This window comes from Theileria parva, chromosome 2 (genome assembly GCF_000165365.1).
Source record: "Theileria parva strain Muguga chromosome 2, complete sequence, whole genome shotgun sequence".
NCBI lineage: Eukaryota > Apicomplexa > Aconoidasida > Piroplasmida > Theileriidae > Theileria > Theileria parva.
This window is the reverse complement of record NC_007345.1, coordinates 1,547,716-1,575,532: the sequence shown is the minus strand read 5'-3', so window position 1 is coordinate 1,575,532 and position 27,817 is coordinate 1,547,716. Positions and strand designations below refer to the sequence as shown.

Below are 27,817 nucleotides of genomic sequence, written 5' to 3'. Positions count from 1 at the left end.
GTAACCTTAGTAAAGGAATGACCAGACTTCGGCGTATATATATGAAAATTTCCATCCTTTTTGTAATCAATTTCATTATTACTTTCCTTCTTATCAGTGTCAAGACTAACTTGTTTGGTAGAACCACTTGATACAGGAGTTCCGCTGGCTTGACCTATAACAGAACTCGTTACATTAGTTGCAGATGCACTTGATTGTTGTTGCGATGCATTTTTTGCTGGCTGACTATTGGGTTGACTTGGTGTTGCTTGAGATGGCTGAGTTCCTTGAGTTACAATAATACATTGACCTACGATACTAATTATAAAAATTAATCACTTAAAATTAAGTTGTATGTATTGTGTGTGATAAAATTAGAGATATTCTAAATTGTATAAATCTTCTTGTATATAAGTTCTTTGCTTTAATTTATGTAATATCGACTCATCATTCCATGGACCAAACGGCGTCGTACACCAATTCTCATCACTACGTGTACCACCTACAACAAATCCACTTACTAATACAATAACTACGTATAACACAATAATTAAGTGTAATTCTCACTATGTAAATAGTAAACTATGTAAATATTACCTAGGAACTGTGGTAATTGATCTTCATCTACGATTTCGAGTATTTTGGATTTTAAATCAGTTTTAGCTGAGACTACGCTAATTTTAGACAGTGTCTTTTTATCCACCAGGGTTGAAATTATGGCCCAAATGGCTGTAAAAACGGGTGAAGCGTTAACAAATATTAATTTTCCCAGTGTTTCCGGGTAATAGTTTTGGGTTAAACTTGACATTGCTGATAAGAAACAGCGGAACTTTGAATTGATCTGATGCATCTGAAAACCCTTCAAATCCACCAACGTCAATATCTGCTCCACATTCTTACCACTAAATAACGAACACGATGGTAATACCACATGTATCACTATTTCATCATATTCATACCTTAGTATAGTTAACTTATATAATTAAGTACAGTATAGTATAGTTAGGAGTAACTGTGTGACCGTGGGAATAGGTAACTAGGTAATGATGTTACAGTATTCAAAACGTTGTATGTAATAAAAGGTTAGATGTTCATGATTGATTGCGTTGATGAGTTTGGTGATGTCAGATTGTCCCATGCGTTCAATGTTAATTGGTCTCCCAAGCTTATCAATTCCATAAAACGCATGCGGATAATACATCTTCAACGTGTCCCTTATATTAGTCAAGTTCATCTATCCACAAATTATTCACACAAATTTATTATACACAGTGTTATGTACAGTTAACTACGTAAATTACAGTAGAATATTTTATACCTTGAGAACATGTGTTAGGTTAATTTGTTTTCTCCAGGTGAAGTATTTATTTAACATTAAAACTGTTTTATTTAAATCAAATTGTCTAGCCCTCAAAAATCTGTTGCACAAAATAATAATAATATTATAAACGAGTGGAATAAAGTAATTAGTACTTGACGAAGAAGAGATCATCGAAAAGTTCGGTGTTTTCGGCAGTTTCTTCCAGAAATCTCTGTTTTATCTCCTTCAGCATGATCTTCTGATCACTTTCCAACGCATATACAAATCCAATCAGCTCATTCGGTGTCTACAACACTGTTAACACTTACTATACTATTTAACTACTGAATTATCAGTAGTAATTGGTGGAATAAGGAGTAATAGGCTAATGTGGTTGAGAGGATACCAGTTGTGTAGCTGCGTTTTTGTTTTTGGAGTTTCTGAAGCTGAAACTGACCATATTATAATATTAAAATATTATAAATTGAATAATTTATTGTATTATTACAAAAAATATTATTTAACCAATAATCGGGATACACATCAAATACACCATAATACTTCCAATTATACCCTCAATCTCACACAATTAACTAATTATTTATTATTATATTAATTTTATTCTATTTTCTTCCATTACTTATCACAGAGTTGTATATTTTACTTTCTCAACATCTCAACACATTAATACACTAAATTCCATAAATATTTACGCAATATGAATTTATAAAATTATTACTTTATATAAAATATATTTTATAAAAAATTTTATTCCATTCCACTAGACAACTCAAGATTCCACAGGATACTACTAACACTAACTAAATATAGTATATAATATTTAGTCTAGTAAATAATATATATAGTATAGTATATAGTATTAAGTATATAATTGAATAGATGGATATATAGAAAAATTGAGGAATTGAAGGTTGGCGCCTAAACGCCTTATAAAAAAATTGTGCTGTTGGCACTTTACAAGGAAAGCCCATGATTCATTACAGTCGTCTGAGTGCAGTGACCTGCTCCGAATCATGACAGGGTGATTCTTGAGCCACCCCGAGCACCAGCCAGGTAAGTTTAAATCTTAATGCTATACCACACCCACCTACACTCAGCACTCAACCCGGGACCTGACACAATCACCAAATTTCCATCAAAACTTTATTATTCCAAGATCTTCCAATTATTTACATATTTTAAATATTTTTTAAATTAATTTTACCAAATTTTAGAAAGTTTTATTTTTTCCACATTTTTTTCCTCCACCTCAATTGTATCAATACCATAGATATTATATATATAAATATTAATATTAATAATATAATATATTATTTGGTTAAGAGGAAGGAGGAGAACTCTTCGTAAATGGAAGGTTGTAGTTTAACTTTGGCCCAGAGATCAGGTGTGAGATATCCGTAGGTGCTCTTTAAGGCTGCGAAAACAGCTTTGAGAAAATTACCTCTGGTCTTTGTTGAGCCTTTGCTAGTGCTAAAACAGTCCTTGATCCCGGCAAACTGTAGCAATTTCTTAGTTGTAGGTGCGCCTACGATTTGTGTACCTCTTGGTGCTGGGACCAGTCTAACCCTTACTGAACCACACTTTCCAGACACTTTCATCGGCACCGTATGCGGATCTCCAATCATATTTCCCCAATATCCCATCCTGACGGGGACTAGTGATAGTTTAGCAGAGATGATAGCGCCTCTAATAGCTGTAGCAACTTCTTTAGCGCATTTACTTCCCAGACCTACGTGACCGTTACAGTCTCCAACAGCTACAAACGCTTTAAAACGAGTCCTCTGTCCAGCATTAGTTTGCTTCTGTACTGGTACAATTTTCACCACGTCGTCTACGAGCTTATGCTCACTTCTTTCCGGCTGGAAGAAGTAGTCTACAATTTGAAACTCCTTCACTGGGATACTGTGGAGGTAAATCTGCTCCATTGAAGTGATTAAACCTGCGTGGACTAAACGGCCCAACTTAGTCACTGGAACCCAGGACTTAAAATCGTCCTCCGGTGGCTTATTACGATTCGAACGACGACCCCTGCCACGACCAAATCCACTTCCAAATCCACCCCTCTCTACAAACAAATTATTTTTTATTTTATCAAAATATTTTATTCATTATATTTATTATAATTTTGTTAGATTATGTGGGAATTTGATAAAATAATTGGGAAATAAAATAATAATAATATAAATAAATAATTATTGATATTATTATTGATTTTGAAGGTAAAAAATACCTGCCATTGTCTAGAATCTTTAAAAAATTCTTAATACTGGAGAACTCAAAAACTTAACCACTAACAACCTTAAGATAACAATAAAGAGTTGGATAAATTATTAATAAATAATAATTAATATTGGAGAAAGATGGAAAAAGGGTAAAAATGAGAAATATGAATAAATGGAATCTAGGATCATATGGGGTGTAGAAATCACTATATCAAATTACATTTCTCCATTTCATCACCTAATTTCCACACATTCCCCCGTTAACACCTTAACTATCTTAGTTATTTTATGGCAAGTTAACGGTTGAAATTTTAAAAATTTTTAAAAATTCTGAAAACTTTAAAATGTTAAAATATGTTAATGTGAGATGAAATTAATAATTTTAAATGTGATAATAATATTAATTGAGTGTCGAAAAGTGTTTGATATAGAGGACGAATATTTGTCTAGTAACTTGATCAAGGACGAGGAGAATACTTCCATTTTATATCGCCTTACGTTGTCTGATGTTCCTTCATTCACCAACGCCGAAGACTTCAAAGTTGATCTCTTAGCTTCACAATTTATCATCGTATAAAATTATTATTATTATTATTTTTCAGGTTAATGTTAATAATACAAATATACAATGGAGAATTAAGCTAGACAATGTAAGTTTTACACATGTAATTTATGTTTCAGAGGGTACCAAATCATTTAATATTTTACCCAGAGTTCACAGTGTCACTACTATCAGCAAATAAGAAATTATCCACCTGGTAACACATATTTATATTTTCATTTGGTTAGGGAAGTGTTTATAAGAATTCCGAAGGTTTTTAACTTTACTCCGCAACTTCTCAAGACATAACAATTTTACAATGTTTTATCAGATTATTATACTCTATTGATAGTATTTGGTAGTTATTAGTTGAGATTTAAAGAGAGAGCTCAGGAAAGTGTTGATGATTCTCACACACCTGACATCATTCCTAAACTCGTAACCATATCTACATTCAAACACAATCGGATCGTAATCTTCCCTCGTAAGCTCATGATAGTTGGATTTACCCTCCTCCAAGGCAAACATTTTTACCCCTGAGAAGTTATGTTTATTCTTGGTAATGTTTCCCCAGGGTTGACCCTTTCCAGTCTTTTGAAGAAGTACGAATTCGCCACTCTCCAACAGAATTGATATATGTTTCTCTTCCTTGCCAGCACCCATCAAAACTACTTTGAGACCATGATCTTCTGGATCAGCTTTCCATATTTCAAGCGTTTTCTTCACTATTTTTTCGACAGTCAAATTGGCCTTGGGATTGAAGTGACCAAATCCTCTGGTGGATCTGTAGTCAAAGAGGTCATTATCATGATTGATATCTATATTAAGAATCATGGCAGTTTCTGCGACCCACTCGTCGTATTCCTTGTGGAAATGTTCAACCGTATTATTACTGAGAAATATGCTAACATTTCTGATAGTCGACTCTACACCGAAGATTACAACCTTATTAATACTCACGCTGGGATCCTTGGGTTCCCAAAATTCACATTGAAGAATATCACTGATGATGACTCTACTGAAAAAGTAACCAGGTTTTGGCGTGAAAGTCCTCCTCTCACCATCATGGTGAAAATCAAACTCTATGGTACTGGAGGTCTTACTGATATCAAGAGTAACTTTGTGAGAAGTCTTCACCCATCCAGCTCCTGACTTCCCATAGTGTATAATATCACCGTCCATCTGATATATGCTCACGTTTTCTCCTTTTGTATCAGTAAAAACCTTGGAGGCATACTTTGTAGGATCATTGGTTTCCCAAATATCTGTATCACCCTTGACGACCTTGTTAAACATTACATTACCCTTGGCGGTATAAATCTTAATATTCCTGTTATGATCCACAGTGTAATCAAAGTCATCAGTACTGGCCTTCCCATTGAATAATTCATAAGTAATACTCTATACACCAAATCCTATATACCATATTCCCATCTAAGCATTATCCTTACACCTGCAAAATCAACCTATTTAGTAGATAATACTATAGTAAATATTGTTGTAGTAGATTATGGTAGAGTTCTTGTGTGTTGATTTTCGTTTGGTTCAGGTTCAAATGCGTTAAAAACTCTTCAAATTCCTTAAAACTTATCCTGTTCCCAGTCTTAAATATTTGATACAACGCATTACGATCAATCGTCTCATTCATATTCTATCACACAATTAATACAATTAACAATACAATTAAGTTGTACAAATGAGTGAGATTACCTTTAGGAGAGCTGAGAGTTGTTCGTTTTTGTTGGACTGTTCGTTCTTAAACTTGTTAATTAAGTTTTTAACATCTTCCCTAGTAAAATGTGTACCTTCAATTTCCTCTAAACTACAGAATTACTTATGAATAACTCACGTAACGGGAACAAAAAGTGATATAAGTTCATGTGCATCCTCAAGAGTTAAATATTCGTCATTTTTAGAAAGTATACTAAAAGCTTCTTCAAACTAAAGAAAATTTAAGATTAAATTAAATTATTTTAGGCTTACATTAATTTCCGAGGAGCTCATTTTTTACTCTAGTAATATTATACATAAATAAAACAAATTGTGTAGATAAATAATGTAAATAATGGCTAATAAGTTTACACATATTGGGTCAAGTTGGCCGAGTTTAAAATGTAAATTCTAGGATGAGAATTAGATGAAATGGAGCAAATCTAAGTTAGTCAACAGATATAATAATTTTTTAGAATTGGTTTCGCTATTTTTGTAAAGAATTTTTCACTCTAATTTATTTTTTAGGTTTATATATTGATATATTATTCTCTTTTTGGTTCATTTTTAATACTCTTTTCTAAAATGTATTTTCATAGAATTTAACATGGTTTCAGAATAAACTTTAAAGAGCAATGGTACATAATATTTCTTGTGTTATATTTCCCTTTGGTGGCTGTGATAACGTGGACTTATCACGTCTGTATCACCTCAAATCCAGGCTTCATTCCACTAATCACAGGTAATAAAATATCATTTTCAATAATTTAATCAGTGGAAGAAATTGGAGAATTTGAGGAATACTTTGAATTCTGTGAAAAGTGTAACTCCTCAAGACCAATTGGCTCCCACCACTGCAAAACATGTAAAAAATGCATTCTTAAAATGGATCACCACTGTACCACTCAATTAGTCATAATTAGTCATTGGTGTTAACTCCGTAATCTGTTGTCAGGTGTTTGGATAACGAATTGTGTTGGACTATGTAACCAAAAGTATTTTATCCAGTTTCTAGTGGTAACTTTAATAATTTTAAAGCTTAATTTTAGTATTTGGAGCTGATGTGTATTTTTAATCTACTGATAATTCTGGTTAACATTGTGGACCTCGTAGATAAAGATTATCACTTGGATTCTTACATTTTTGAGCGGAATTCTCTATATTTCATCTTTGTAACAATAATTGGATTAATATTTTTTAGGTTAATTTCCTGATCTCGGTGCTATTTCTATTATTTGTGTGTATAATTCTGATTAACCAGATTTGGGCAATAGTGAGGGGAAATTCTAAAATTGACGAATTAAAAAAAATAAAATTCAAAAAATTAACAATGAAGGAAAATTTAAGAGTAATTTTCGGTAACTCATTCACTCAACTGTAGGTTCCCCAACTTTCGGTCAAATTAATATTTTTTTAGATTATTTCCTGTAAAGAATAAAATGTTTAATTATAACGAAGATTTGAAGTTTGAGACCATAATTGACATGATTAGGAACAAACACTTGGAAATCACTACAAAATCAGAAGCCATATGACACCATAATCGGAAGGCCTATGACAACGCAATCAGGAGGTTAATCCTGACACTATAATGTCTGGTTTCATCCAATTTACACTGTATTTAAACTATTATCGATGACGTCTTATACATCCGTTTCAACCGCTACACTAAACTCTGCTAATTCGAACCAAAATCCGAACAATACCATGAATCCTGTTAATACTATGAACCAGGCTAACACTATGAACTTGGTAAATAGTATGAATATGAAGTCGGAGCCAGGCGAATTGGTGTTATTTCTGTGTAAAAACAGTTTTAAACACCTCCATACCATCTTGCTTGAGAATAGATTTAATGAAAAAATTTTAAATCAGATTCTGAACGACGATTTTATTATTAATAACGCATTTTCACGGTTTTTACAGTTTTTTTCCACAAATTCTGCTCAATTGACTAATTCCAACTTGGATGACTCAAACCCGGAAATTGCAATTCTAATCAAGAATAAATTACTCAACGAATTATTGATTAGTGATAAGCTTGGAGGCGCCGTTGGTCAAGTTGAGAAGCTGGAAAATATACTAAAGGTGTACAAATTAACCCTGTTTAACAGGAGTAATTACGTTGAATTTGACCGTAACTTACCCTTGAGCTATGAAAAGGATAAGAGTTTACTCATCTTTGATGATCCGAAACTGATAAGTGAGCTTAAACTTGTGGTCAGGAATGAGATTTTATCATTTTTTGACTGTCTCAACTTTTTGTTCAATTATACCTTGGAACACAATTGCAAGGTTATAAATAACATTATTACCAATTTTGAGGATTTCAGGAGTAAACTTTTTAGTATGTACAATTCGTTACAGGGTTCACAAGTTCGTTTACCAGTCTTATTGAATCTCATTAACTTACATTATGTCGCAAATGTTTACACCAGAGAACACTTTGAATCATACAGAGATACATTTAAAAGTGATCAAAGTTCAAATTCTCAAAATTCCACTGCCAGAGATACATTATTACTGTTCCAGGATACTCTTTTGACATTTTATTGTTTATTTGGCTCATTTTCTAGATCAGACTATAATATCTCACTTCCGCTGTTTGATAAAACTGAAAGTGATGAACACAATAATCGCCAAAATTATGATTATTATAGTACCCGTCGCTCTAATAATATCAATCGTAGTACTGTTTCAGAAGCTTTTGGTGCAGTAGCTAAATACTTTAAATCTGTGAATACCAACATTGTTAATGTTATTTTGCTGAAGGTTTTCCCCAAACTAAACATCAGCAGTTACACTAAAAAGGAACTTTCAGATGCCATTAAAAGTACCATAGACCAAAAATTGTTCTATGGGTTACTTAGAACTAGAGAATCTGGAGCTTACATACCTCTTTATCTACTGAGAAATGACCTTTTTAAAACCACACTCTCACAAGATTCCAGTTTAAATCTGTACATTATTAACTATTTTATGCTACAAACTTATCCAATTTCACTGCTAAATGAGTTGATTAATACAGAACTTAACTCAATACAAATGGGACTAAAGTTTAACGCCTCTCAACATTTGAGCACTTTAGGAGATAAAAGAGTTAATACGGATTTATACAACAGCGTACTACTGCTGTTGAAAAATGATAGAGAATTGTCTTATATCATATCAACGTTGGTATTATCTACTACTGAAAAAATATATATTTCAACTTTAACAAATATCATCGACTTTCTTGTTAATATGTTAATTTTGAACAAGAATTTTTTGAGAAGGCTTGGGAATTTTCCACCTGAGTTCAAGTTTACCATTTCCACCTTTGAACTCAATTCACCTGAACTGCTATTACTCCACATAATCCACAAGTATTATGAAAATTCCACTAATGTTGATTTTATAAATCCCATTTTAAGATTTTTTTACGTTCGATTCCTGACGCTTGAGTCATTAATTTCAAGAATCTGTAACACTTCAGTGGGCCAAGATGGGCAGAAATTAACACATCACGAAGTTACCTTCGCATTCAAGAAAATGTTACATGAAATACTTGTGAACATGAAGTTGGACTCTAGTAACGTCGAGATGTATTTGGCACTGTTAAACCATTTTTACACCAGGTTTTGCACTGGTAAATCCAAAAACAATTCAAGTTGTAAATTTGATAAAATTGACCCTGAAGTACTTACGAGGATGTACAGATTCATCTTAAACAAGGCAAATCTCTCAAACCTACTCACATTCCTCACAATAATTAATAATAATTGTAATGAATTGGCGAGCGATTTCATAATGCTCCTGATCAATAACAGGAATTATGACACCCTAGTTCAGTCACTAAGGTGTAACACCTTGTATAATTATAATACTAACCAGCTGATAGTATACAACTCCTCTTCTAAGAGTAGGAAACTTCTAAATTCATGGGATTCTTCAGATAAGTTTGATGAAGTTGTGAAAAACTGTCCTGTGGAAATTTCATTAAACCTGTTTAAATTAGTTTTAGAGGTCATTTCAAGGGATGAAAAGTTATTATCATTTTACGTGAAAAACTGTTTCAACTCTCTGTTGGTGTCGGGAATGCAGTCTCGTGATCTTCTCAACGTGTTCAAATCACTCAAAGTGCTGTCCATAAACTATTCTCAGTCTTTCAACTCGTTACAACTGTTATACAAACTGTCGTATGATTATAATTATAACAAGAGATTACTACTATCGATGAGCCAGTTTGGAGACTTGAGTAACACGCAGAATTCTTTGTTTGTGAATAAACATTTATTTGATGTGGAACTGTGTAAAACAGAGTTAAAAGGACTTAACAAGGATTTAATGATGTACCTGTTAAATCTAATCGTGGTTAGTGACGGAGACTGTGACATTTCAGTGTACAAACTACTTAAATATTTGGTATACAACTGTTACTTTGGGTATAAATACACCATCATCAATAATAAAATAATAATTTCATTTGACAAGGTTGACAATAACTTATCAGAACTTTCGTCGGAAAACATAAGTTTCACCAACATTGAAGAACTTTGCAATAATATTCTCGTCAAGTTCATTAATGACCAAAATGGCATTACAGTTCCTAAACTTGAAACTCTCTACAGCATATTGTCAATCCTGTCGTCACACCAAGTTGGAACGCAACATGTCAATTTGATATTGAATAAGTTGATAAATTATTGTATTACAAGCTTTGAAGTGACAGTGAATTCAGATATTAACTCGTTACTGTCTGAGGAATTGAGGAAACTTATGATCCAAATTGCCCAATTATTAGTACAAAAGATGTATATATTTGTGATTAATTATTTTGACAAGGTTAATTCAACTGTATCAATTACACAACTGGGCAACTTCATTGTTACCACCAAATCTTCCGACACCTTTCCACACAATCTAACCAATTTACCTAATATACACATGGGCAATTTACACACCACAAATATGATTACCTTACGCAATAATTTACAGAATTTGTCAAGTTCACAATGGAGTGATGTGGAGAAAATATTGAGAAGAATGTTGTTGTTATATTTCGTGTTAACTACCAAGGGTACAGAAACTTCAGAGGATACTTTTACCTTATTTTGCCTGTACAAACTGGTTAAAATGTTAAAGTGTTCTCTAGTGTTAAATATTAACGAATGGAGACTGCTACTCTTGAGACTCTCAATTAATAAATATAAAGATAAAATATACCTCAAATACCTTTTCAAGTTGTATAACATACTCAAGGTGTCTGACACTACAGAAACTACCGGATCAGATGGCAGAGTATTTGAAAGCTGTTCAGTTTTGCAAGTGAATAAGTTGGAGAAGGACGCGATTGATAATTATTACTCACAAGAGTTAAATACGGACATGATCATCTTCCTCTACAATCTCTCAACCAAAGTTAACGATGAGTACTTAAACAACGTTGTTAACCAAATTGTTAACTACGTTAACAAATTATCAAATCTAAGAACTAACAAGGCGACTACGGGTAATTCCGGATCCAATAACACGGGGCCTGTGAATGACTCAGGAACTTCAGAACCCTCTGGGCCAGATAACACTGATAAACTACTGAAGAACACACTAATAATAGTGAGAGAGGTGCGAAACTTGATAAAATATGAGAATTTGAAGCTGTTTTATATATTTTATAACGAATTTGAGCGGTTTGGCGAGTCCTGTTTCAAGGAGATCAACCGTATGGTAAATGAGGTAATTTACTATTTAACCACAAATAACCAGGTGAAGAACAGCAAATATTACATTCACTTTTTTAAATACCTCGTCAGGTTCAAGAATCATAACCAAATCTTAAAAGTGATCAACGGCATTGACCAACTAAATTATTACTTCTATCTCATCTTCTTATACTCACTGGCCAATAGTAATTCGTTTGATTATCTCAAGTTGGTGAGTAATACGGAACGACCAAAGACCAGTGACTTGGACATACTACTGAAGAATGTACTCTGTGACAGAGTCAGGCACATAGTCAACTACACTCGAGAAAGTGTAGTACTCTACAACGAACTGCTGTTAATTATGAACTTTGTAATGTTATGTAACGATGTGGAAAGTGTCGGCCTGGTGGTGGAGGATTTGTACAACTTCATCCTCGGGAAATCGTCTGATAAACTTATTTTCCTTAAAATTGTTAACAACTTCATCAACTTGCTCTTCAGATTCTGGAAAGACATTAAGATCCTTAAAGTGGCTGTAGTCACTCTTATCAACGTTAGTACCATCTGCGCCGGAGCATCCGGTGAAGTTGTTAAAACCATACTAAACACAGGGAATAACTTTACCACCAACAATTTGTACAATAACATTTACAATGGCATTAGTAATGTGAATAATGTGAATAATAATGCGATTAGTAATGGGATTAGTAATGTGAGTGGAATTAGTTTGAGTGATGAGAATAGGAGATTGGATAATATCCGAGAGGACCGTGATTTGGGTACACATTTTAGTGAAATTGTGAGACCAGAAAGCTTAGGCTTGAATTTGTATAATGTGTTCTTTAACTGGACTGAGAAGATTAAATTATCTAATCTAGACATGTTTCTACCTCATTTTGACGCAATGTACTCTGAAAACTCAGAGAACCAGGAACAAGATAAGATCAAACTATTGAAAATCATCAGTGAAAAATTAAAAGTACTCTACACATCAATTAATAATTGATTCCTTAACCCTGATAATATTATTTCTCTCTATTGGGTACTCTTTCTATTCATAATTTATTTAATTTTTTTACTATTTTACTAATTTCATTTCATAATGTTGTATTGTCACGATGATGATGACTTTTTTGATAAGCTTGACCAGTTACTAGGAGCTGTATGTTATGCTATAGTTGCGTATTACATATTCCACCTTATTCCAAAGCCTTCCACTTATATTTACTATATTCTACTCATATTTACCTTATTTTAATTATATTTTTGATTATCTACTCATTTTATTTGCGTTAATAAAAATTTTAGGAGAACAGTGTGCCGTTGATTCAGATTGTGAAGTTGATCAACGTAGACATTAACGAGATTCTAGTCAATTACATCACAAATAAGAAAAAGTTCATCTACTCCTACTTCGATTTATCCGTCTACCAATGTACAAAATTTAATCCATTAAATTATTTAAATTCTATAAAAATTATTTAAATTCTATACAAATTATTTAAATTGGTTAAATTAGTTGGAAAAATGTTTTAGTTGATAATAATGACATTTTATTAACGTATGAGTGGAATGAGTTTAAGAGTAGGCTGGTGAAGTCGGTGGAGGATAAGGACATAATTAAGACTTTGTTATCCAGTGACCTGGTCAAGTTTACTAAATTACTACTGGACAACGTTAACTTTAACGTTGTCTACATCTTTGATAATTTCAACGATATTATCCAGAATAAACTCCTAATTAACATTTTAAAGCTTCACGAATACGTCTACGATGGGATAAACACCTCTGTAAACACGTCCAACAAGTTAATTGTTATGCTGGTAGGGAAGTATGAGATACCGATAAATTACCAGTATAACATCCCAATAATAAAATTATATTACAAGTCGCCAAATAAATCATTCCTGACTAATTATATTCATCAATACTATAATAAAAGAATAAGTCTAAGTTTTATCAAGTACATTGTCAGCATACTATACAACTACTACAACAATGACATACACTCACTTCTACTCTATACCAAGTATTTTTTACTCTCCTAGTTATATATATTATTTTTTACTCTATTTCCCTAGTTATATTAATTATTTTTTACTATATTTCTCAGATATATAAATTATATTATTGTGTAGTATATTGTATAATATTTATAATGCGATACCGAATACGTCGAATGTGAGGAATAGCAAGACGCTTGGAATAAAGTTGAATAGTAGCCAGGACCTCTACAACTCAATTGATAAATTCATCCACAATGTTATTATCAATTACAAGACCAGATTTGTCAATCATATTACATCGGGTTATACATACAACACATCCACTGGTAGTAACATCACTTCTACCACTTGTTCTACAACCTGTTCCAGCACTAACAATTCTGACAATCCAACTCCAAAGAACATATCAAAGGACACACCAAAGAACATATCAAAGGATACGCCAAAAGACTTGAAGAATAGTTTAAATAAAGTTAATCCCGAGGAGGCTCAAATACCTTCTAATCTATTGGATAAATCGAAGTTAGAACAGAAATTCGCAGGAATTAGTACACATTCGGAAAATTCAACTGGGAAAAATGATTTGAATTTGTTGTGTAAGATAATATTAATTTCAAGTTATGTGTCGTCGATATATAACATTAACGTGGTGAGTCAGTATAATAAAAGGTACAAACAAGTGACTAGCGTCAACAGTGTGTCAAGTAACAGCACTAGTAACACTTTTAACCTCAAGTATCTCATGGCAATACTACAACTCATTCTCATCCTACTCGACATTAAAATCAAAATCACAAACCAATTCATCTACTACAACGTACGACATAGTTTATTTATGGTTTATTCATGGCTTATTTATCCTTTATTCACCGTTTATTTAGTTGGTTAGTCACAATATTACAGTAAATTTCACCTTGTTTGTAGTTGTTTTGGTTGATTGAGGAGGGGTACATTTATATAATAAATAATAATAATAACATAAGAATGGAAAAAGGTAATTTGTACACACCGAATTAACACAATTATTTCTAGGGAAAAGCGGATTAATATTTAATAATTTAATAAATGAAAATGAAAGCACGGGAAATGGCAACAAGGACGAGAGTGATTTAATACTGTTGAATGGGAATTTGAAGTTGTATTTGAATGTTAGTTTTACACATTTTTATCCGCTTCAGGTCTCAAACGAGTTCATATTCCAACTCTTCAAACAAGTTAATTTCGATCCGAAACTACTCAATTTATAATTTCCCTACCCTATATCACACATTATTATATGTTATTATCTTGTTATAATTTTGTATAATATATTTGTTGTATGATGTTGATTAATAGATTATTAATATTTAAGCGTATAAAACAGTTGAATGGAAGGAATTTTACTACATTTGACGTGTTTAAGAAATTACAAGATTCTAACTCTGAAACTAAAGTGGATGAAGAAACTAGAAAACCTTCCTTAAAAGTATTTAAATACATTGATTTTATTATTTCTAGGTGATAAAATTAGTGGATGAGATACTTAACTTAACCCTAATTGAGGTGGCAGATTTGTGTAACCTCTGCCAAGATAAACTTTCCACCAATAATGTTAATAATAGACTCCCGTTTCCACACCCAAACTCTTTTTTTCAGTGTATCTTTAGAATATTACAATTTTAGACAAAAAATTTTTAGATAATGGATTTGCTGGTAACATGAATTTTACACCTCCTCCAACTCCCACCAATACTACCGATTCCACTGATAGTACTCCAAAGAATACTAATGTTAGTACTAAGGAAGAACCTGTGAAGGAAAAGGTGCCGGTGAAAAGGACAATAAAATTAGTTGGATTTGACAAGGAGAAGAAGATCGATGTAATAAAAACAATAAGAACAATATTAAATATTTCCCTAAGAGAATCCAAAGAACTGATAGAATCTTACCCAAAAGTTATTAAAAAAAGTATGTTCTCACTACTATACCTTAGATACCATACATATTTAGTTATATATACCTAATTATGCACATTAATTATATGTGTATTTTAGATGTGAGTGAGGAGGAATTGGAGAAGTTGACCAAGTTAATAAAGGATTCTGGTGGTCATGTAGAAGTCGAATAATTTTTAATCCACAATTTTATTTTCTATCGGAATATTACAAATTCTACAAATTTATTCATGTTGTGTAAATTTTATAACTTTTATAATTTATAATTTATTAATTTATTATGATTCTGGAGGATAATTATGTTATTTCTTTAGAACTGGTTGAAAAATTGAACAAATATTTTAATTCCTATTATAAACACCTGTTTTCTAAAATTACTCCAATTTCACTCCAGTTTAACTCCTCTTCCTCCCATTTCACAATCGAAGAACTTACCAACTCACCTGTAAAAGATCCTTTAGATGAAGTGAAGACACTAAGTGATGCAGATAACACTGTAAAATTGAACAGTCTATTATGTGTATACAAAAATGATAAAAATGTACGTAAAAACTTGTTAATATTTCCAATACACTGCAGTAACAAGGTTATTACCGACGATGTCATAAATACACTCCAACTAACTACTTTAGATACTGATTCCAAGGATGATATTGGCGAAATTTGTAGAAAATTTGGATATTTGAACGAGTTACAGAATTCTCTTGATTTCAAGAACACTTTATTCATCTCAGTTTTTTATGAAAATAATAAATTCACTCTTTATGAACTTAATTTTAACTCCATTCTTAACTTCATATAACCTAATTTTCTGTAATTCCGTGAAGGATTGGGTAAAAATTATATTATACGATAACTATTCGGAAAGATGATATGTGAGAATTGTGATGAGGAGATTGGAGATGCTGTGACTTGTCCAATCTGTGGTGTGATTCAGAACATTACTGAAACTCAAGTTGACGTTTTCTCAGGTTTCTATTCAAAATCACAGAAAATCTCACAACCTGCACCTCTGCAAGTTGATACCATACCAATCAGTTCACAAATTGGTTTAACCACAGACACTGCTGATACTTTAGACACTAAGATAAAAGTGAGAATTTGTGAGTTACAAGAATTATTAAAGAATATAACTAAAATATTAGTAATTAAATACAACGTAACGTATAGAGTTGAAGTTTACGCTAAAAATCTCTGGAAATCTTTTCTAACAAGGTTTATCACTAATCTCAATTCCTGTCAGGATGTCAATGTCAATTCACCACATAATTCTGGAAAACCTCTTGATGAACCAGTGAATGTAAAATCTCTGGATGAACGTTTGGTAGTTGAAATAATATGTAAAAGTTTAAATAAGTATCGATATCCCATAAGTATTAATGAGTTATATAAGCTTATTATATATAACAGGCTACCGTATATTAATTTTAAGAAGAACCCAAACTCGCAATCTAACAGATTAGATTACTTGTTAGAAGACTCCAGTGGATTAAACGACAGTAAAGTGGATATATTGTGTAGAAAAATAATGAAATATTTAAGATTACCAAGTATTTGTTTAATAGTGTTGGATAAGTTAGTTGGCTGTGTTTTAGAAGCTGAGTTTAATTTAAGTGATGAAATACTCTCCTGTGCACTGGTTCTCATTGTATGTCGTCTACTGTGGCCAATTTTTCATATTCAACCCCCAGCACATAATACAGCCACCAAATCAACTGTAGACAATACATCTTCTAAATCAGCTGTAGAAAGAGTTAATATACAAAATGTTAAAGACGATGTTATAAATGAGTCGGATAATAGAATTTTAAAATACGTACTGGAGAAGTACAGAGAGAAGGATATGAACTCGTTTATGTCATCAATTTTGTACAGATACACAAGTAATTATTATCTCCAATTTAAACTCTCAAGTCTTAAACATCTGTTCAAGTCACATAATACCACACTTAATTTATTAGGATTCAAGCTTCCAAATACTTCCTCTGAGAACGCTATTGCCGAGGATAGTGACGATGGAGTGGATGAATTGATTCACAAGTTGAAAAGAGGATTAATGAGTAATAATGAAATTTATTATGTAATAACGAGTTTGTTTAGAAATTATCCCAATTATTCCGGATTCTCACTTGAAAAATTATTAGAATTTACTCACTTTACTTTTACTAATCATGACCAGAAACGGCAAACGTTCAAATCCTTAAAAAAAATTCTCAATACCAACCAATACAATATTTATAACAGTATTAATCTGTCCACACTATTGAACAAGGATAACAGCGAAATGAGTCAAAATACTGTCAATTCAGGTGTGAAGACAAATTTGTATGAATTTGAACTGAATAGGATAAATAACTTAATGGGACACATGGATACAGTAACTGAAATCGGATACACTCTCCCAAACAAACCATATAAACTTAAAAATAAATCCTACAGTATGTTATTACACTAGTTTATGTATATAGTTATTTACATGGTTATGGTATAATAGTGTTGTAGGTGGGTTGCCTGTAATATATATTTTAACTTTGAAGGTGGTGAGTAATTACGCTGGAGTTTCCCAGTACAAAGTTCATGAGAATGTAGTCTCAATTGAACAGTTTCTAATCGATAAATTTAACTAATTTCAACTTACACATTAGATAATCTGTTTTAAACTTATCATTGAACGAAAATGCATGTAAAGATACCGATAAACCACCTAAACATAAAGCAGCTGTGGAGAGACTTAATGCTTTTAATAATGAGCATGACCATATTAAGCCTCTCACGATTTAGATCTATTAATTATAACCCTAATCAACAATTCTTAGATCTTTTCCAAATCACAATACAGCATTTAACTATCAATTTAAACAATTAATTCAATTTTTTATGGAGAATCAGATAGATTTATTATGTTTGGAAACCCCTGAGGAGGCTTGCTTGTCAGAACTCCTGGAATCTTCCAAGAGAGACTTGGCTGACAAGATGGTTACATTCGCATACTCAAAATTAATATTTTCAGATCATTACACGATAAAACTGAAGAATATGAAGAAGAAATACGACGAAATGAGTAACACTTCAAAGACTATTAAGCATTTACTCATGATTGACCCTTTGGAGAACATTTTAAAAGAGGATCTTGAATATTTCGTAATTTCTCTGGTCTTACTCATAATTTACCACAATTACTTGAAAGAGGCTAGGAGATTATTAAATTATGACATAATGCGCGGCGCAAGGCGTGAGATATTTAAAAGATACGGCTTCAACTTCACCCTATACCTTGAGGATCTTGAAACTTTCATAATTGAACGTTATTTTCTGCTAGAAAAAAGAGTAAAAAGCGCAATTTCAAACGGAGTAAAACACATTAACATCAACAATACAAAAATACCACTCGAATAACACATTTTAAACCACTGACAATTAACTATACACTTATGTACATGTATGGCGTATAGTATATTTATAGCAGTATGAGTTCACAGTGTATGTATATAGGAGTAGTATATCCTAGTACTAGGAGTATATACACGGTATCATAGTGAGGATAAAATGTTTATGAGATTAGGTAACAATGAGTTTAATGTATTGTGGCGGTTTGAGTATTTTGGTGAGGTACTTGATGACGTAGATTGGGAGCCAGCCGAGCATTGAGATTGCGAGCACTTTCCAGAAGAAAGACTTTCTGGCGATAAACTCCATATCAAAGTTATTCCTGAAAACCAGCAGTGAGTAAAAGTACACGATGCAAGTGCAGACGAGTCCGATGATGGTTAACCTGTGCCAGTGATGCAGTTCAGACACCAAATTGAGTATTTCCAGCAGAAACAGTGATGTACAGCCAATTGAGATGAGCGATACAAGTGAGTTTTCAAAGAGAATTATGGCTCCTATCATGAGAATTGCGCCTTGGAATATGCTTATCCAAATCCAAATCAGAAATGTTTTAATGTTAAGTTCTCGTCCCTTCTTCAGCTCCACATAGAGTTCTGGGAACAACATCACATCCTCCTCACAGATCTCCTCGTCAAGCACCAGGCAGAATATTGGGATCATGTTGTAGTAGCTCGTGAATCCCACTAGTAGCCAGCCCTGGAAGAAAGCGATTGGCATGAAGTAGTAAATTGTGCTGAAAATCGCCTGCATGACACTAATGATAACGCCACGGTGAATTAGGAAATTTGACATTGTGCTGCTACGCTTGTAACTGTTTCGTCCGTGCCAAAGTAGCAATCGCTTAATATGAGAGAATTCTACCAGTGAGTAGTCGGACGAAAGTGAGGCTTGGAGCCCTTCTTTACCCACTATTCCAATTCCTACATTTGCTTCTGAAATCATCGGAACATCGTTATCTCCATCTCCTATACTACACACGATCTTGTTCTCACTCTTGAGCAACTTTACAATGTCTGCCTTCATCTGCGGTGTACAACGGCAGAACAGGACGTTGTTAGCCAGCAACAGCGACTTCACAAACAGTCTCCTCAGAGTCTTGAAAGTTGTGTTATACTCTGCATTGTCTCCCAGGAAACAGTTGTTGACTGCGATGTTGATCACGAAGGAGTCTAGTATCAACAGCGTCTTGTTAACTGGGCCCATGATGAACGTATTGAGCTCGTATGTTATCACCTGGACCACCGAGTTAAGGTATACGTTATACAGCCCGATTGCATCGAAATCATCATTCTCGTCAGTGTTAAAATTGCTTATGAACTCAATCATCTCCGGAATCGGAGGTCCACTCCCAACCACCAACGGCGCTCCTAACATATTTATTATGTCATAGTTAAGTAGCAAATTAACTATATTTAACACTAAATTAACTAAAATTGACTAAAAAAAAGTATAGTTAACACTGAATTAAACTAAAATTAACTAAAATTAACTAAAATTAACTAAAATTAACTAAAATTAACTATAGTTAACACTAAATTAACTAAAATTAACTATAGTTAAATGTGGTTGTTGGTTACCTCCAGATTCAGGTGTGAGTTGTTTGAGTTTGTCTACTGAGATTTGAAAAATTGAATTATTTTTTTGGATCATTCCGCATGAGATTGCGACGCACTTGGCGGTATCGATTTTGTCACCGGTGAGCATCCAGATTTTAATGCCAGCGTTCTTGAGGCTCTCTAGAGTACTCCCAACGTTACGTTGGAGTTTATCACGTACGCCGGTTAGACCCACAAGAAGCATTCCGTGTTCTAGAGTTCCTGTGACCTTCCTGATCTTCTTCACTCTGTCATACAGACTCAAATTAGCCTCGTTATACTTTTGGACAAAGTTATCGTACTCTGAGTCTGAGATAGCTCTGTATGCAAATACAAGAGTTCTCAGTCCCATGCGTGCTAGGTTGTCACATTCCTCTGAGAGCCAGACACTACCACGGGGAAGTAGCATTGGAATCACAACCACCTCTGCACCCTTGAGAAAGAAATGTTTTCGCCCACACTCGTCCTCCACTATGATCCCCATTCGCTTAGTCTCACTGCTGAATGGGATCATGAACAGAATCCTCAGGTTCAAAGGAATCCCATTCACCATTAAAATCATTTTATAGTCATCTCTCTCCACCAGCTTCACGTTACACAGATTTGCAAACTTTACCAACGCTATCTCATCTGGTGAACTTCCCTGAAAATCCATATCACTCTCCAACACTTCCTCCATCACACTGTCCATTATACTATCAACTAGGCTATCAGCGATACTATCGAGCTTCGGTGTGTTATCTGATCCCGTGTTACTATCCATATTATGAAGTTGATCTGATGGATTTATTTGTAAATTAACCAAATTTTCACTATTATTTGGTTGATCAACTGGATCAGAGGCAGTTTCTGATTCTGAAATCGGCCTTACATTATGACACACTGCCAGTGATAACAATGACAAGTATAACCGATTCTCCAAATTATCATTCAACTTATTATTATTTATAATTACAAGTTCCGAACCTTCACACAACACACTATTTACTGTGTTACCACTGGAAGAACTCACAGAGTTACCGCTACTTGCATATGTATTGGGTATATTTGTGATTTTATCTTTAATAATGTTAACATCTTCATTAGTGTAGTAACCCCTTGTGATGTACAGTTTCTCTAGTGAGATCACATTTTGCGTGAGTGTTCCGGTTTTGTCAGTGAGTAGATAGTTGATACGGCCCAGTTCCTCAGGGATCATTGTAGTTCTGGGCATTGTTTGCGGTATCTTGTTATCCAACACAATAGCTCTGTTGTACACGTACTTTGCGATTTCCAGGCTAATTCTAAGTGATAGGGGTACAACTGTGGAAAACAACAACAAGTACTTAAGAAAAGTAACGTACCACATGGACATGAAACCATTGGGACAAAGCATCATCACACACATTACTAACATGATCAAGATCAGGACAATGAACAAACGGTTCAACTCCTTCTCAAACAACCCGTACTTCATCTTAGCACGCTTTGAGTTTAGACATGCCCTGGCATCTTTCCCTATGTATATCGTTAACCCGTGAATTGTCCCACTGGCTACTATCGAGTTCATCCACACTATGTTATCCACATTTAATGATTCCACTATTCTCTTACTCTCCAACTTACTCTCCACATCTATTGACGTTTTCTTTCTAAATGATTTACTCCTCGATTTATCCACCTTGGTATCCACCACAGTATCCAGCTTGGTATCCAATTTAGTATCCACCTTAGTATCCACCACAGTATCCAATTTAGTATCCACATTGGTGTTATCTGAATTATTTAGTTCAGGGGTACTATCAACGGTATTCTTTGTACCGGGGTCTGGTTTAGAATTTGTTTCCGAATTCACGGAATTTTCATCATCAAGTTGATTACTTTGGTCAACTGAGTTTGTAGTGTGGTAGAAACAGATTTTACCGGTGAAGTTGTAGAAATCATCTTTGGGTTCTTCAACCGTTGCTACTGAGTAGAGGCTTAAAATCTCCTTCACCGTGCTCATGGCTTGAGTTGTCGCTACTGCTCGCTTTAGTTTCCAGTCAGTCTCCCCATCAAGCTGGTCAGTTCTGACAAATGAGGCACCGTTGGGATCACTCGTCTTGAGCAATAGCAGGTCTGCTGGGACCCTCTGACCCTGTTTTAAAGTTATCAGCTGTCCCAACTTCAACCTCTCGGCACTCACGTCAACATAGTCATCCTTCTGGTACACTGAAAACTTCTGAGTGTTATGTTCCCTGTCACGCACATGCCTCTTATAGTCCTCAATGCCCTCCTTCAACATGCAAACGGCAACCACAAGACTCAGTGGGAACAAGTGAACTATCGGAGACTCCACACGTAAAATCGGTACCAACTGCGTTAAACACATCGACAAATAAAACAAGTTTATAAACACCCTACAACATTATATGCTACCCGATAGGGGTATAATATGCTTAACTATTATCAATACTAAGTTCATTTAAATAGCAGAAAACTATGTAGTCAGAAGCGTATAGTAAGATCTGTATATCAGTACCTGAACTGTGAATATAGAACCAGTGGAACAAATGTGAAGAAGTTGTACTTCGAATTAACCAGTCCATTGTACACTAAAAATTATTATATTATAATTTAAAGATACGGAAAAGTTTGGGTAGTGTACCGCCTTTATTTGATATACAGCGAATAGATTTGTAAGGCCGTCTGTTAAAACGCGTATGAAAGTAAAAAGTTATGCGATCCCTCAGCGTAGCCGGACGCTCCAAATTATACAAAAACCACTCATTATCGTTTATTTTCTCCTCTAATCCTTTCATATCATCTTACTATTCATCATACTTATTTTAATTATGCTAATACTTGTCATATCAATACTGATACTAGAGATATTAGCCACCAGATCAATCATATTACAGTTATCAACAGCCTAAGGTGTTAAAAATGAAAACTTAGTAAAACTATTAAAATTATTTAAATTTATTAAAAAGATTTAAACGGGGAAAAGTTGACTCAATGTCAAACTTGAAAACTTATGATAATTTACAGAGAATTAAACTAATTTACACGGATTATTAAATTTTAATTAAAAATACTATGAATGATTTGAAAAATGTAAGAAAAAATAATTTAACAGAATTCGGATAAAATATAAGAATCACGAATATCACACCACAGGTATATATTTTGTTAAATTTATTAATTTTTTACACATTTGCACAATTTTTGCACAATTATCTATAAAATTAGTTTATTTAACATTATATAAGTTATTTGCGTAAAATTACTGAAACTAAACGAATTAATCAGATAATGGAATCTTATGGGATAAATCACTATAGTACTAAAAAAAATATAAATCAATTAATAAACCTGTAAAATAATTTATTCCCAATTTTGTTATTAATTATATTAAATTTACATTATAAATGACTTGATTTGTATTATATTTGTGCCTTTAAATGGCAAATTGTTTCATTTCATAAATGACACACCTTTTACCATGTTTTATTACTCTTTTGTACTATACTTTAAATAACAGCGTTGACAGCTTTATTGTTAGTAAATTTTACAAATTTCACGATTTTAATAAAATTTTATCAAATTCTGGAAACTATGGAGATCACTTGGAACCATTTGGAAACACTGTACATTCAGTAACTTCTCTAAAATTAACTGAAAATGATGTGAATCCACTGAATTTAGTGGCCGATGATGGAGATTTATCAAATTCCTCTACTGGAGTAGAAGTGTTGGATGGTGACTCTGAGAAGGAGAGCCTGGAATATTTGAAATTGAACGATTATATGTGCAGTAGTTTCTTAAAATATGCCTTGAGTATAATTTTGGGCCGTGCTTTACCAGATTCAAGGGATGGTCTTAAAGTTGTTCATCGTAGGATTATATGGGCCATGCACGTATCACCAACTCTTTATACCATTAACTATATAATGCTAACTATAGTTATAATATTATATAGAGTTAGATCCCCCTATAGGACAGTAGATAACTTCTTTGAAAAAATTTTAGATGTTGAAACTGGATCCGAATGGTCAGTATCGTAAATGTGCTAAAGTGGTTGGAGATGTCTTGGGTAATTACCACCCTCACAGTGACAAGAGCGTGTACGACGCGCTATGCAGACTCTCTCAGGACTTCATCATGAAAGTGCCACTAATCGATGGTCACGGGAATTTTGGTTCAAATAATGATCCTCCAGCCGCTATGCGTTATACCGAATGCAGATTAACCAATTTTTCGTATATTTCTACTTAGTTATTTCATCTACACAGTAAAAATTGGTTATAGTGAATAATAATGTATTAGTAAGATGATAATGCTGAATGATATAAATTTCAATACTATTGATTATATACCAAATTTCGACAATACCAATGTAATTTTACACACCATTTATCTATCTAACTAGATAACTATTCTGAGTAAATTATATATGACAGATTAATTGTGATGTAGATTGAGCCGATGGTGTTGCCTTGCAGATTACCTAATATACTAATTAATGGTTCTTCTGGTATTGCTGTTGGACTGGCAACTAATATTCCTCCACACAATCCCACCGAAGTCATCAACGCAACCATACAATTCATCAAGTAAATTCTATACTTCAACACAATTCATAGGTCACATCTCAATACTACTACTGAAACTACTGCTGAAACTCGTTCTGATACTACTGTTGATGGTCTCAAGGATGATAAGAATGTTGAAATTGTTAATGAGGTTATGGGACCTGATTTCCCAACTGGAGGAGTCATAAGGACGACAAGAGAAGCTATGAGGAAAATATATGAGAGCGGTAAAGGGACAGTGTTAATACAGTCAAAATTTGTATTTGAAGAGAAGTTTAGGTATTATTGGACTAAATTCGTACCATTTACTGAATTTAGTCCCGCTGAGACACCAGTCCCCTAGTTACACAGTTATCCCTATTTGTCATAAAATATTTTAGAGATGTGATAAATGTGTATAATAATTTCAAGGATATAAAGTTTAAACATAATTCTAGAATTTCAATTGTCATTAACCAAATCCCCTACAACACACGAATCGTACTACTCTTCCTATATAGTTTACCTAATTACGTCTAGTCAAAATTTATATACCTTGTTAAACAGTAGTAACGATTGTCTTAGAACGACATAATAGAGAACATAAACCGTAATATAAAGAATAATAATATAATTGGTGTGAATGATGTGAAAGATGAGAGTGACCGTAACGGGACTCGAATCGTGGTGGAGTTGAAGCGGAACATATCTTCAGTGATTGAGATTCAGGAGATCATGGCTAAACTGCAGAGACTCACAGAGTATAATTACAAGTGCAACTTCATCACACTTGACCAAGATAAACCAATACGCTTCAACCTCTATACTATCCTGAAGATTTGGCTCGACTTTAGGCTTAAAGTTCTCAAAAGGAAATACAAGCACTTGTTACTCAAATTGAAAAAGAACCTAGATATTATCAATGCTTACATCATCATTTATCTCAATATCAACACCATTATCAACTCTTTCCAAAATCACCAGAAAGGTATACTATACTAACTACCAAGGGTTCATTATTTACACTTATTCATTGTTATACAATGTTAAAATAAGTAATAAATACTTTTTACTCTAATTTACATTGAGCTATAGGAGTGTATAAAGTATTGAAGGAAGAGTTTAAGTTGAATGATGACCAGATGAAGAGTGTGATGCGTCTAACGTTGAGGCAGTTGAATCAGCTAAATATCGATAATTTGAAGGAAAAGTCTGGAGAATACACGAAGCAAATTGAGTTTTATGAGAATGTCCTAAACAACGACACTAATCTGTACAATGAAATTATCTCAGACCTGACTGAGTTGAAGGATCATTTCAAAAATATCAAGAGAAATACATTAATTATCTATACCGACGAGGGTTCTAATTTTGAAACTACTGTCGAAGGGGTTGAAGGGCCTGAGGGTACTAGTGAAGATAAAGTTGATCCTTCAGTGGTAGAATCTGACGATAACATTATCATCTACAACAGTCTTGGTAGAATTAGTAAAATCAAATTAGACCAAAAATTCTACAAATCCAACAAAAATAAATCAATACGCATTTCTAATCCTATCCACTCCCATTCCACCACTCCCGATACGAGCATAGAATCCTCAACTCCTGATTCAAATAAGAATAATCGTGCTAAGAAGGGTGAGACTAAAATTGATGAGGCTGCGGCGTTGGAAGTGGGTTATTGCAGTAATAATAACAGTAATAAGATAATAATAATACTGAAAAACGGCAGAATAATGCATGTGAATAGCAGTAAACTGAAACTCTGTAAGAAAGGCTATGATATGTTCAAGTATTTGGGTATTAAAAATGACGAAATGATTGAATATATTACATCAATAGGAAAACATCTTGGAGGTATTCCGTTACGGTCCTTGTACTCCCTCCCGGGGGTTTAGTTCCTTAGTTATCTAGTACTTATTTAGTTCCTGATGATTTACTTATTTATTCCTCCATTGGACTTACTAATACTCATTTACTTAGCTATATACTTTATAATTAGTAGTTAATTCCCCTATCTTAATATGTAAAATGTGTACAGATATAATAATGGTTGGATATGGTAATGGTATAATGACTATTTGCAATACCAATAGGCTGAATTTGAAACTATCAAAGACTAAGCTGAACCTTAAACTTAACCTTAAAAATAAAGAAATCAAGTTCTTTTTCAATTATAACCTTAATCACATTTCACAAAACCCATTTCTTTTCATTTGTATCTTCGTTACGCGGCTTGTGCATCCCTCCGGGGGCACTTCCTTAGTTATTCATTCCCCTGGGGACCTACTCTTGCTTTATTTAGTTAAAATTACTATTAATTACAATACCCATAGATACCTTGATGTAAAAAATGTGTTTAGGTACTAAAAGAGGATATTGTATAAAAATAAGTTTAAGGAGTATAATGGAGAAGTTCGATAAGAAAAAGAATGTGAAGCTGATAAGATTACACAAAGGCGACGAGGTTGTTTCTTCATGCCTTGCAAATGACCAACAACACATACTCATCTTAACCTCCAAGGGTAAACACCAGCGCCATAACCTTTATGTAGGCAAATATAAACTAATTAATATCAATGATATCAAGTTACAAAAAATTAAAGGAAAAGGGTATAACATACTGAGGAATTCACAGAAATCAATTAAAAAGAGCGGAGGCGACAATTCATCAAATTTGGATGAGGCGGTATCTTGTACAAATGTGGATAAAATAAAAGAAAAGAAGAATATATTACTGATAAGTAAGGGTGGTATCCTGTGTAAGAAATCACTGTACTTAAAGCCAGGCCTAAGGCATCACAAGACTAAGAAACTGTGGAATAATATACCAAGCAATGACCAGTTAACATATTCTAAGCTTTTATAATCTCCTCATATTATTTTATATTCACACTACCATA

General features: G+C 33.3%; 14 protein-coding genes across 14 annotated transcripts; 9 read left to right on the top strand and 5 right to left on the bottom strand.

Moving 5' to 3' along the window:
• Window positions 1-335: 335 nt before the first annotated feature.
• On the bottom strand, window positions 336-1,813 carry SFH3 (CRAL/TRIO domain protein). The gene is made up of 6 exons (XM_760255.2): window positions 1,686-1,813; window positions 1,453-1,586; window positions 1,298-1,397; window positions 1,033-1,213; window positions 577-918; window positions 336-481 (listed from the first exon to the last, which is right to left on the bottom strand). Exons 1-6 carry the CDS (start codon window positions 1,737-1,739, stop codon window positions 354-356), a joined length of 939 nt encoding a protein of 312 aa, XP_765348.1. The 5' UTR covers window positions 1,740-1,813; the 3' UTR covers window positions 336-353.
• A 781-nt stretch (window positions 1,814-2,594) lies between these two features.
• Window positions 2,595-3,670, bottom strand: RpS2 (ribosomal protein S5). The gene is made up of 2 exons (XM_760254.2): window positions 3,531-3,670; window positions 2,595-3,365 (listed from the first exon to the last, which is right to left on the bottom strand). Exons 1-2 carry the CDS (start codon window positions 3,535-3,537, stop codon window positions 2,611-2,613), a joined length of 762 nt encoding a protein of 253 aa, XP_765347.1. The 5' UTR covers window positions 3,538-3,670; the 3' UTR covers window positions 2,595-2,610.
• Window positions 3,671-3,693: 23 nt separating this feature from the next.
• Window positions 3,694-4,398, top strand: TpMuguga_02g00779 (uncharacterized protein). Its single transcript, XM_760253.2, has 4 exons — window positions 3,694-4,093; window positions 4,125-4,172; window positions 4,204-4,280; window positions 4,312-4,398. The coding sequence occupies exons 1-4, from the start codon at window positions 3,890-3,892 to the stop codon at window positions 4,370-4,372; spliced, it is 390 nt and encodes a 129-aa protein (XP_765346.1). The 5' UTR covers window positions 3,694-3,889; the 3' UTR covers window positions 4,373-4,398.
• A 7-nt stretch (window positions 4,399-4,405) lies between these two features.
• On the bottom strand, window positions 4,406-5,359 carry TpMuguga_02g00778 (uncharacterized protein; the record flags this gene model as incomplete). The annotated part of the gene is made up of 1 exon (XM_760252.1): window positions 4,406-5,359. The coding sequence occupies one exon, from the start codon at window positions 5,357-5,359 to the stop codon at window positions 4,406-4,408; it is 954 nt and encodes a 317-aa protein (XP_765345.1).
• A 187-nt stretch (window positions 5,360-5,546) lies between these two features.
• TpMuguga_02g02275 (uncharacterized protein) lies at window positions 5,547-6,167 on the bottom strand (the record flags this gene model as incomplete). Its single annotated transcript, XM_061305549.1, has 4 exons — window positions 6,047-6,167; window positions 5,913-6,004; window positions 5,774-5,885; window positions 5,547-5,714 (listed from the first exon to the last, which is right to left on the bottom strand). Exons 1-4 carry the CDS (start codon window positions 6,065-6,067, stop codon window positions 5,547-5,549), a joined length of 393 nt encoding a protein of 130 aa, XP_061162180.1. The 5' UTR covers window positions 6,068-6,167.
• A 33-nt stretch (window positions 6,168-6,200) lies between these two features.
• Zdhhc3 (DHHC palmitoyltransferase family protein) lies at window positions 6,201-7,308 on the top strand (the record flags this gene model as incomplete). The annotated part of the gene is made up of 9 exons (XM_061305471.1): window positions 6,201-6,220; window positions 6,250-6,268; window positions 6,302-6,360; window positions 6,391-6,515; window positions 6,549-6,671; window positions 6,729-6,790; window positions 6,823-6,945; window positions 6,975-7,150; window positions 7,191-7,308. The coding sequence occupies 9 exons, from the start codon at window positions 6,201-6,203 to the stop codon at window positions 7,306-7,308; spliced, it is 825 nt and encodes a 274-aa protein (XP_061161435.1).
• A 100-nt stretch (window positions 7,309-7,408) lies between these two features.
• TpMuguga_02g02340 (uncharacterized protein) lies at window positions 7,409-12,495 on the top strand (the record flags this gene model as incomplete). Its single annotated transcript, XM_061305560.1, has 1 exon — window positions 7,409-12,495. The coding sequence occupies one exon, from the start codon at window positions 7,409-7,411 to the stop codon at window positions 12,461-12,463; it is 5,055 nt and encodes a 1,684-aa protein (XP_061162179.1). The 3' UTR covers window positions 12,464-12,495.
• A 44-nt stretch (window positions 12,496-12,539) lies between these two features.
• On the top strand, window positions 12,540-14,729 carry TpMuguga_02g02540 (uncharacterized protein). The gene is made up of 7 exons (XM_061305584.1): window positions 12,540-12,619; window positions 12,766-12,892; window positions 12,994-13,486; window positions 13,596-14,280; window positions 14,388-14,457; window positions 14,496-14,611; window positions 14,642-14,729. The coding sequence occupies exons 1-7, from the start codon at window positions 12,560-12,562 to the stop codon at window positions 14,708-14,710; spliced, it is 1,620 nt and encodes a 539-aa protein (XP_061162178.1). The 5' UTR covers window positions 12,540-12,559; the 3' UTR covers window positions 14,711-14,729.
• A 20-nt stretch (window positions 14,730-14,749) lies between these two features.
• On the top strand, window positions 14,750-15,570 carry TpMuguga_02g02630 (Ribosomal protein L7/L12 domain protein; the record flags this gene model as incomplete). Its single annotated transcript, XM_760249.2, has 4 exons — window positions 14,750-14,928; window positions 14,961-15,099; window positions 15,141-15,410; window positions 15,497-15,570. Exons 1-4 carry the CDS (start codon window positions 14,782-14,784, stop codon window positions 15,568-15,570), a joined length of 630 nt encoding a protein of 209 aa, XP_765342.2. The 5' UTR covers window positions 14,750-14,781.
• Window positions 15,571-15,677: 107 nt separating this feature from the next.
• Window positions 15,678-16,199, top strand: TpMuguga_02g02205 (uncharacterized protein; the record flags this gene model as incomplete). Its single annotated transcript, XM_061305538.1, has 1 exon — window positions 15,678-16,199. One exon carries the CDS (start codon window positions 15,678-15,680, stop codon window positions 16,197-16,199), a length of 522 nt encoding a protein of 173 aa, XP_061162177.1.
• A 66-nt stretch (window positions 16,200-16,265) lies between these two features.
• On the top strand, window positions 16,266-18,024 carry TpMuguga_02g00774 (uncharacterized protein; the record flags this gene model as incomplete). The annotated part of the gene is made up of 2 exons (XM_061305470.1): window positions 16,266-17,835; window positions 17,900-18,024. 2 exons carry the CDS (start codon window positions 16,266-16,268, stop codon window positions 18,022-18,024), a joined length of 1,695 nt encoding a protein of 564 aa, XP_061161434.1.
• Window positions 18,025-18,182: 158 nt separating this feature from the next.
• Window positions 18,183-18,793, top strand: TpMuguga_02g00773 (uncharacterized protein; the record flags this gene model as incomplete). Its single annotated transcript, XM_760247.2, has 1 exon — window positions 18,183-18,793. Exon 1 carries the CDS (start codon window positions 18,275-18,277, stop codon window positions 18,791-18,793), a length of 519 nt encoding a protein of 172 aa, XP_765340.1. The 5' UTR covers window positions 18,183-18,274.
• Window positions 18,794-18,939: 146 nt separating this feature from the next.
• ATP9B (phospholipid-translocating P-type ATPase family protein) lies at window positions 18,940-23,449 on the bottom strand. Its single transcript, XM_760246.2, has 4 exons — window positions 22,988-23,449; window positions 22,883-22,955; window positions 20,365-22,760; window positions 18,940-20,154 (listed from the first exon to the last, which is right to left on the bottom strand). The coding sequence occupies exons 1-4, from the start codon at window positions 23,160-23,162 to the stop codon at window positions 18,956-18,958; spliced, it is 3,843 nt and encodes a 1,280-aa protein (XP_765339.1). The 5' UTR covers window positions 23,163-23,449; the 3' UTR covers window positions 18,940-18,955.
• Window positions 23,450-23,724: 275 nt separating this feature from the next.
• Window positions 23,725-27,799, top strand: gyrA (DNA gyrase/topoisomerase IV subunit A family protein). Its single transcript, XM_061305469.1, has 11 exons — window positions 23,725-24,260; window positions 24,373-24,602; window positions 24,670-24,739; window positions 24,820-24,956; window positions 24,987-25,214; window positions 25,316-25,415; window positions 25,500-25,902; window positions 26,010-26,771; window positions 26,956-27,132; window positions 27,278-27,439; window positions 27,470-27,799. Exons 1-11 carry the CDS (start codon window positions 23,829-23,831, stop codon window positions 27,781-27,783), a joined length of 3,015 nt encoding a protein of 1,004 aa, XP_061161433.1. The 5' UTR covers window positions 23,725-23,828; the 3' UTR covers window positions 27,784-27,799.
• The last annotated feature ends 18 nt before the right edge of the window (window positions 27,800-27,817 follow it).

Bases quoted from the DNA above. Each gene is read 5' to 3' on its own strand.
- SFH3 (XM_760255.2), bottom strand. From the start codon at position 1,739: ATGGTCAGTTTCAGCTTCAGAAACTCCAAAAACAAAAACGCAGCTACA. The intron at 1,214-1,297 runs GTATAAAATATT...ATTTGTGGATAG, and splicing joins ACCTAACACATGTTCTCAAG to ATGAACTTGACTAATATAAG. The intron at 482-576 runs GTAATATTTACA...GATTTGTTGTAG, and splicing joins TCAATTACCACAGTTCCTAG to GTGGTACACGTAGTGATGAG.
- TpMuguga_02g00779 (XM_760253.2), top strand. From the start codon at position 3,890: ATGAAATTAATAATTTTAAATGTGATAATAATATTAATTGAGTGTCGA. The intron at 4,094-4,124 runs GTATAAAATTAT...ATTATTTTTCAG, and splicing joins TAGCTTCACAATTTATCATC to GTTAATGTTAATAATACAAA. The intron at 4,173-4,203 runs GTAAGTTTTACA...TTTATGTTTCAG, and splicing joins GGAGAATTAAGCTAGACAAT to AGGGTACCAAATCATTTAAT.
- TpMuguga_02g02540 (XM_061305584.1), top strand. From the start codon at position 12,560: ATGTTGTATTGTCACGATGATGATGACTTTTTTGATAAGCTTGACCAG. The intron at 12,893-12,993 runs GTACAAAATTTA...AAAATGTTTTAG, and splicing joins CGATTTATCCGTCTACCAAT to TTGATAATAATGACATTTTA. The intron at 14,458-14,495 runs GTAATTTGTACA...AATTATTTCTAG, and splicing joins TAACATAAGAATGGAAAAAG to GGAAAAGCGGATTAATATTT.
- ATP9B (XM_760246.2), bottom strand. From the start codon at position 23,162: ATGAAAGGATTAGAGGAGAAAATAAACGATAATGAGTGGTTTTTGTAT. The intron at 22,956-22,987 runs GTATCTTTAAAT...AATAATTTTTAG, and splicing joins TACACTACCCAAACTTTTCC to TGTACAATGGACTGGTTAAT. The intron at 20,155-20,364 runs GTAACCAACAAC...TAAATATGTTAG, and splicing joins ACTCACACCTGAATCTGGAG to GAGCGCCGTTGGTGGTTGGG.
- gyrA (XM_061305469.1), top strand. From the start codon at position 23,829: ATGACACACCTTTTACCATGTTTTATTACTCTTTTGTACTATACTTTA. The intron at 24,603-24,669 runs GTATATTTCTAC...ATAATGTATTAG, and splicing joins TGCAGATTAACCAATTTTTC to TAAGATGATAATGCTGAATG. The intron at 25,416-25,499 runs GTACTACTCTTC...CGATTGTCTTAG, and splicing joins TCCCCTACAACACACGAATC to AACGACATAATAGAGAACAT.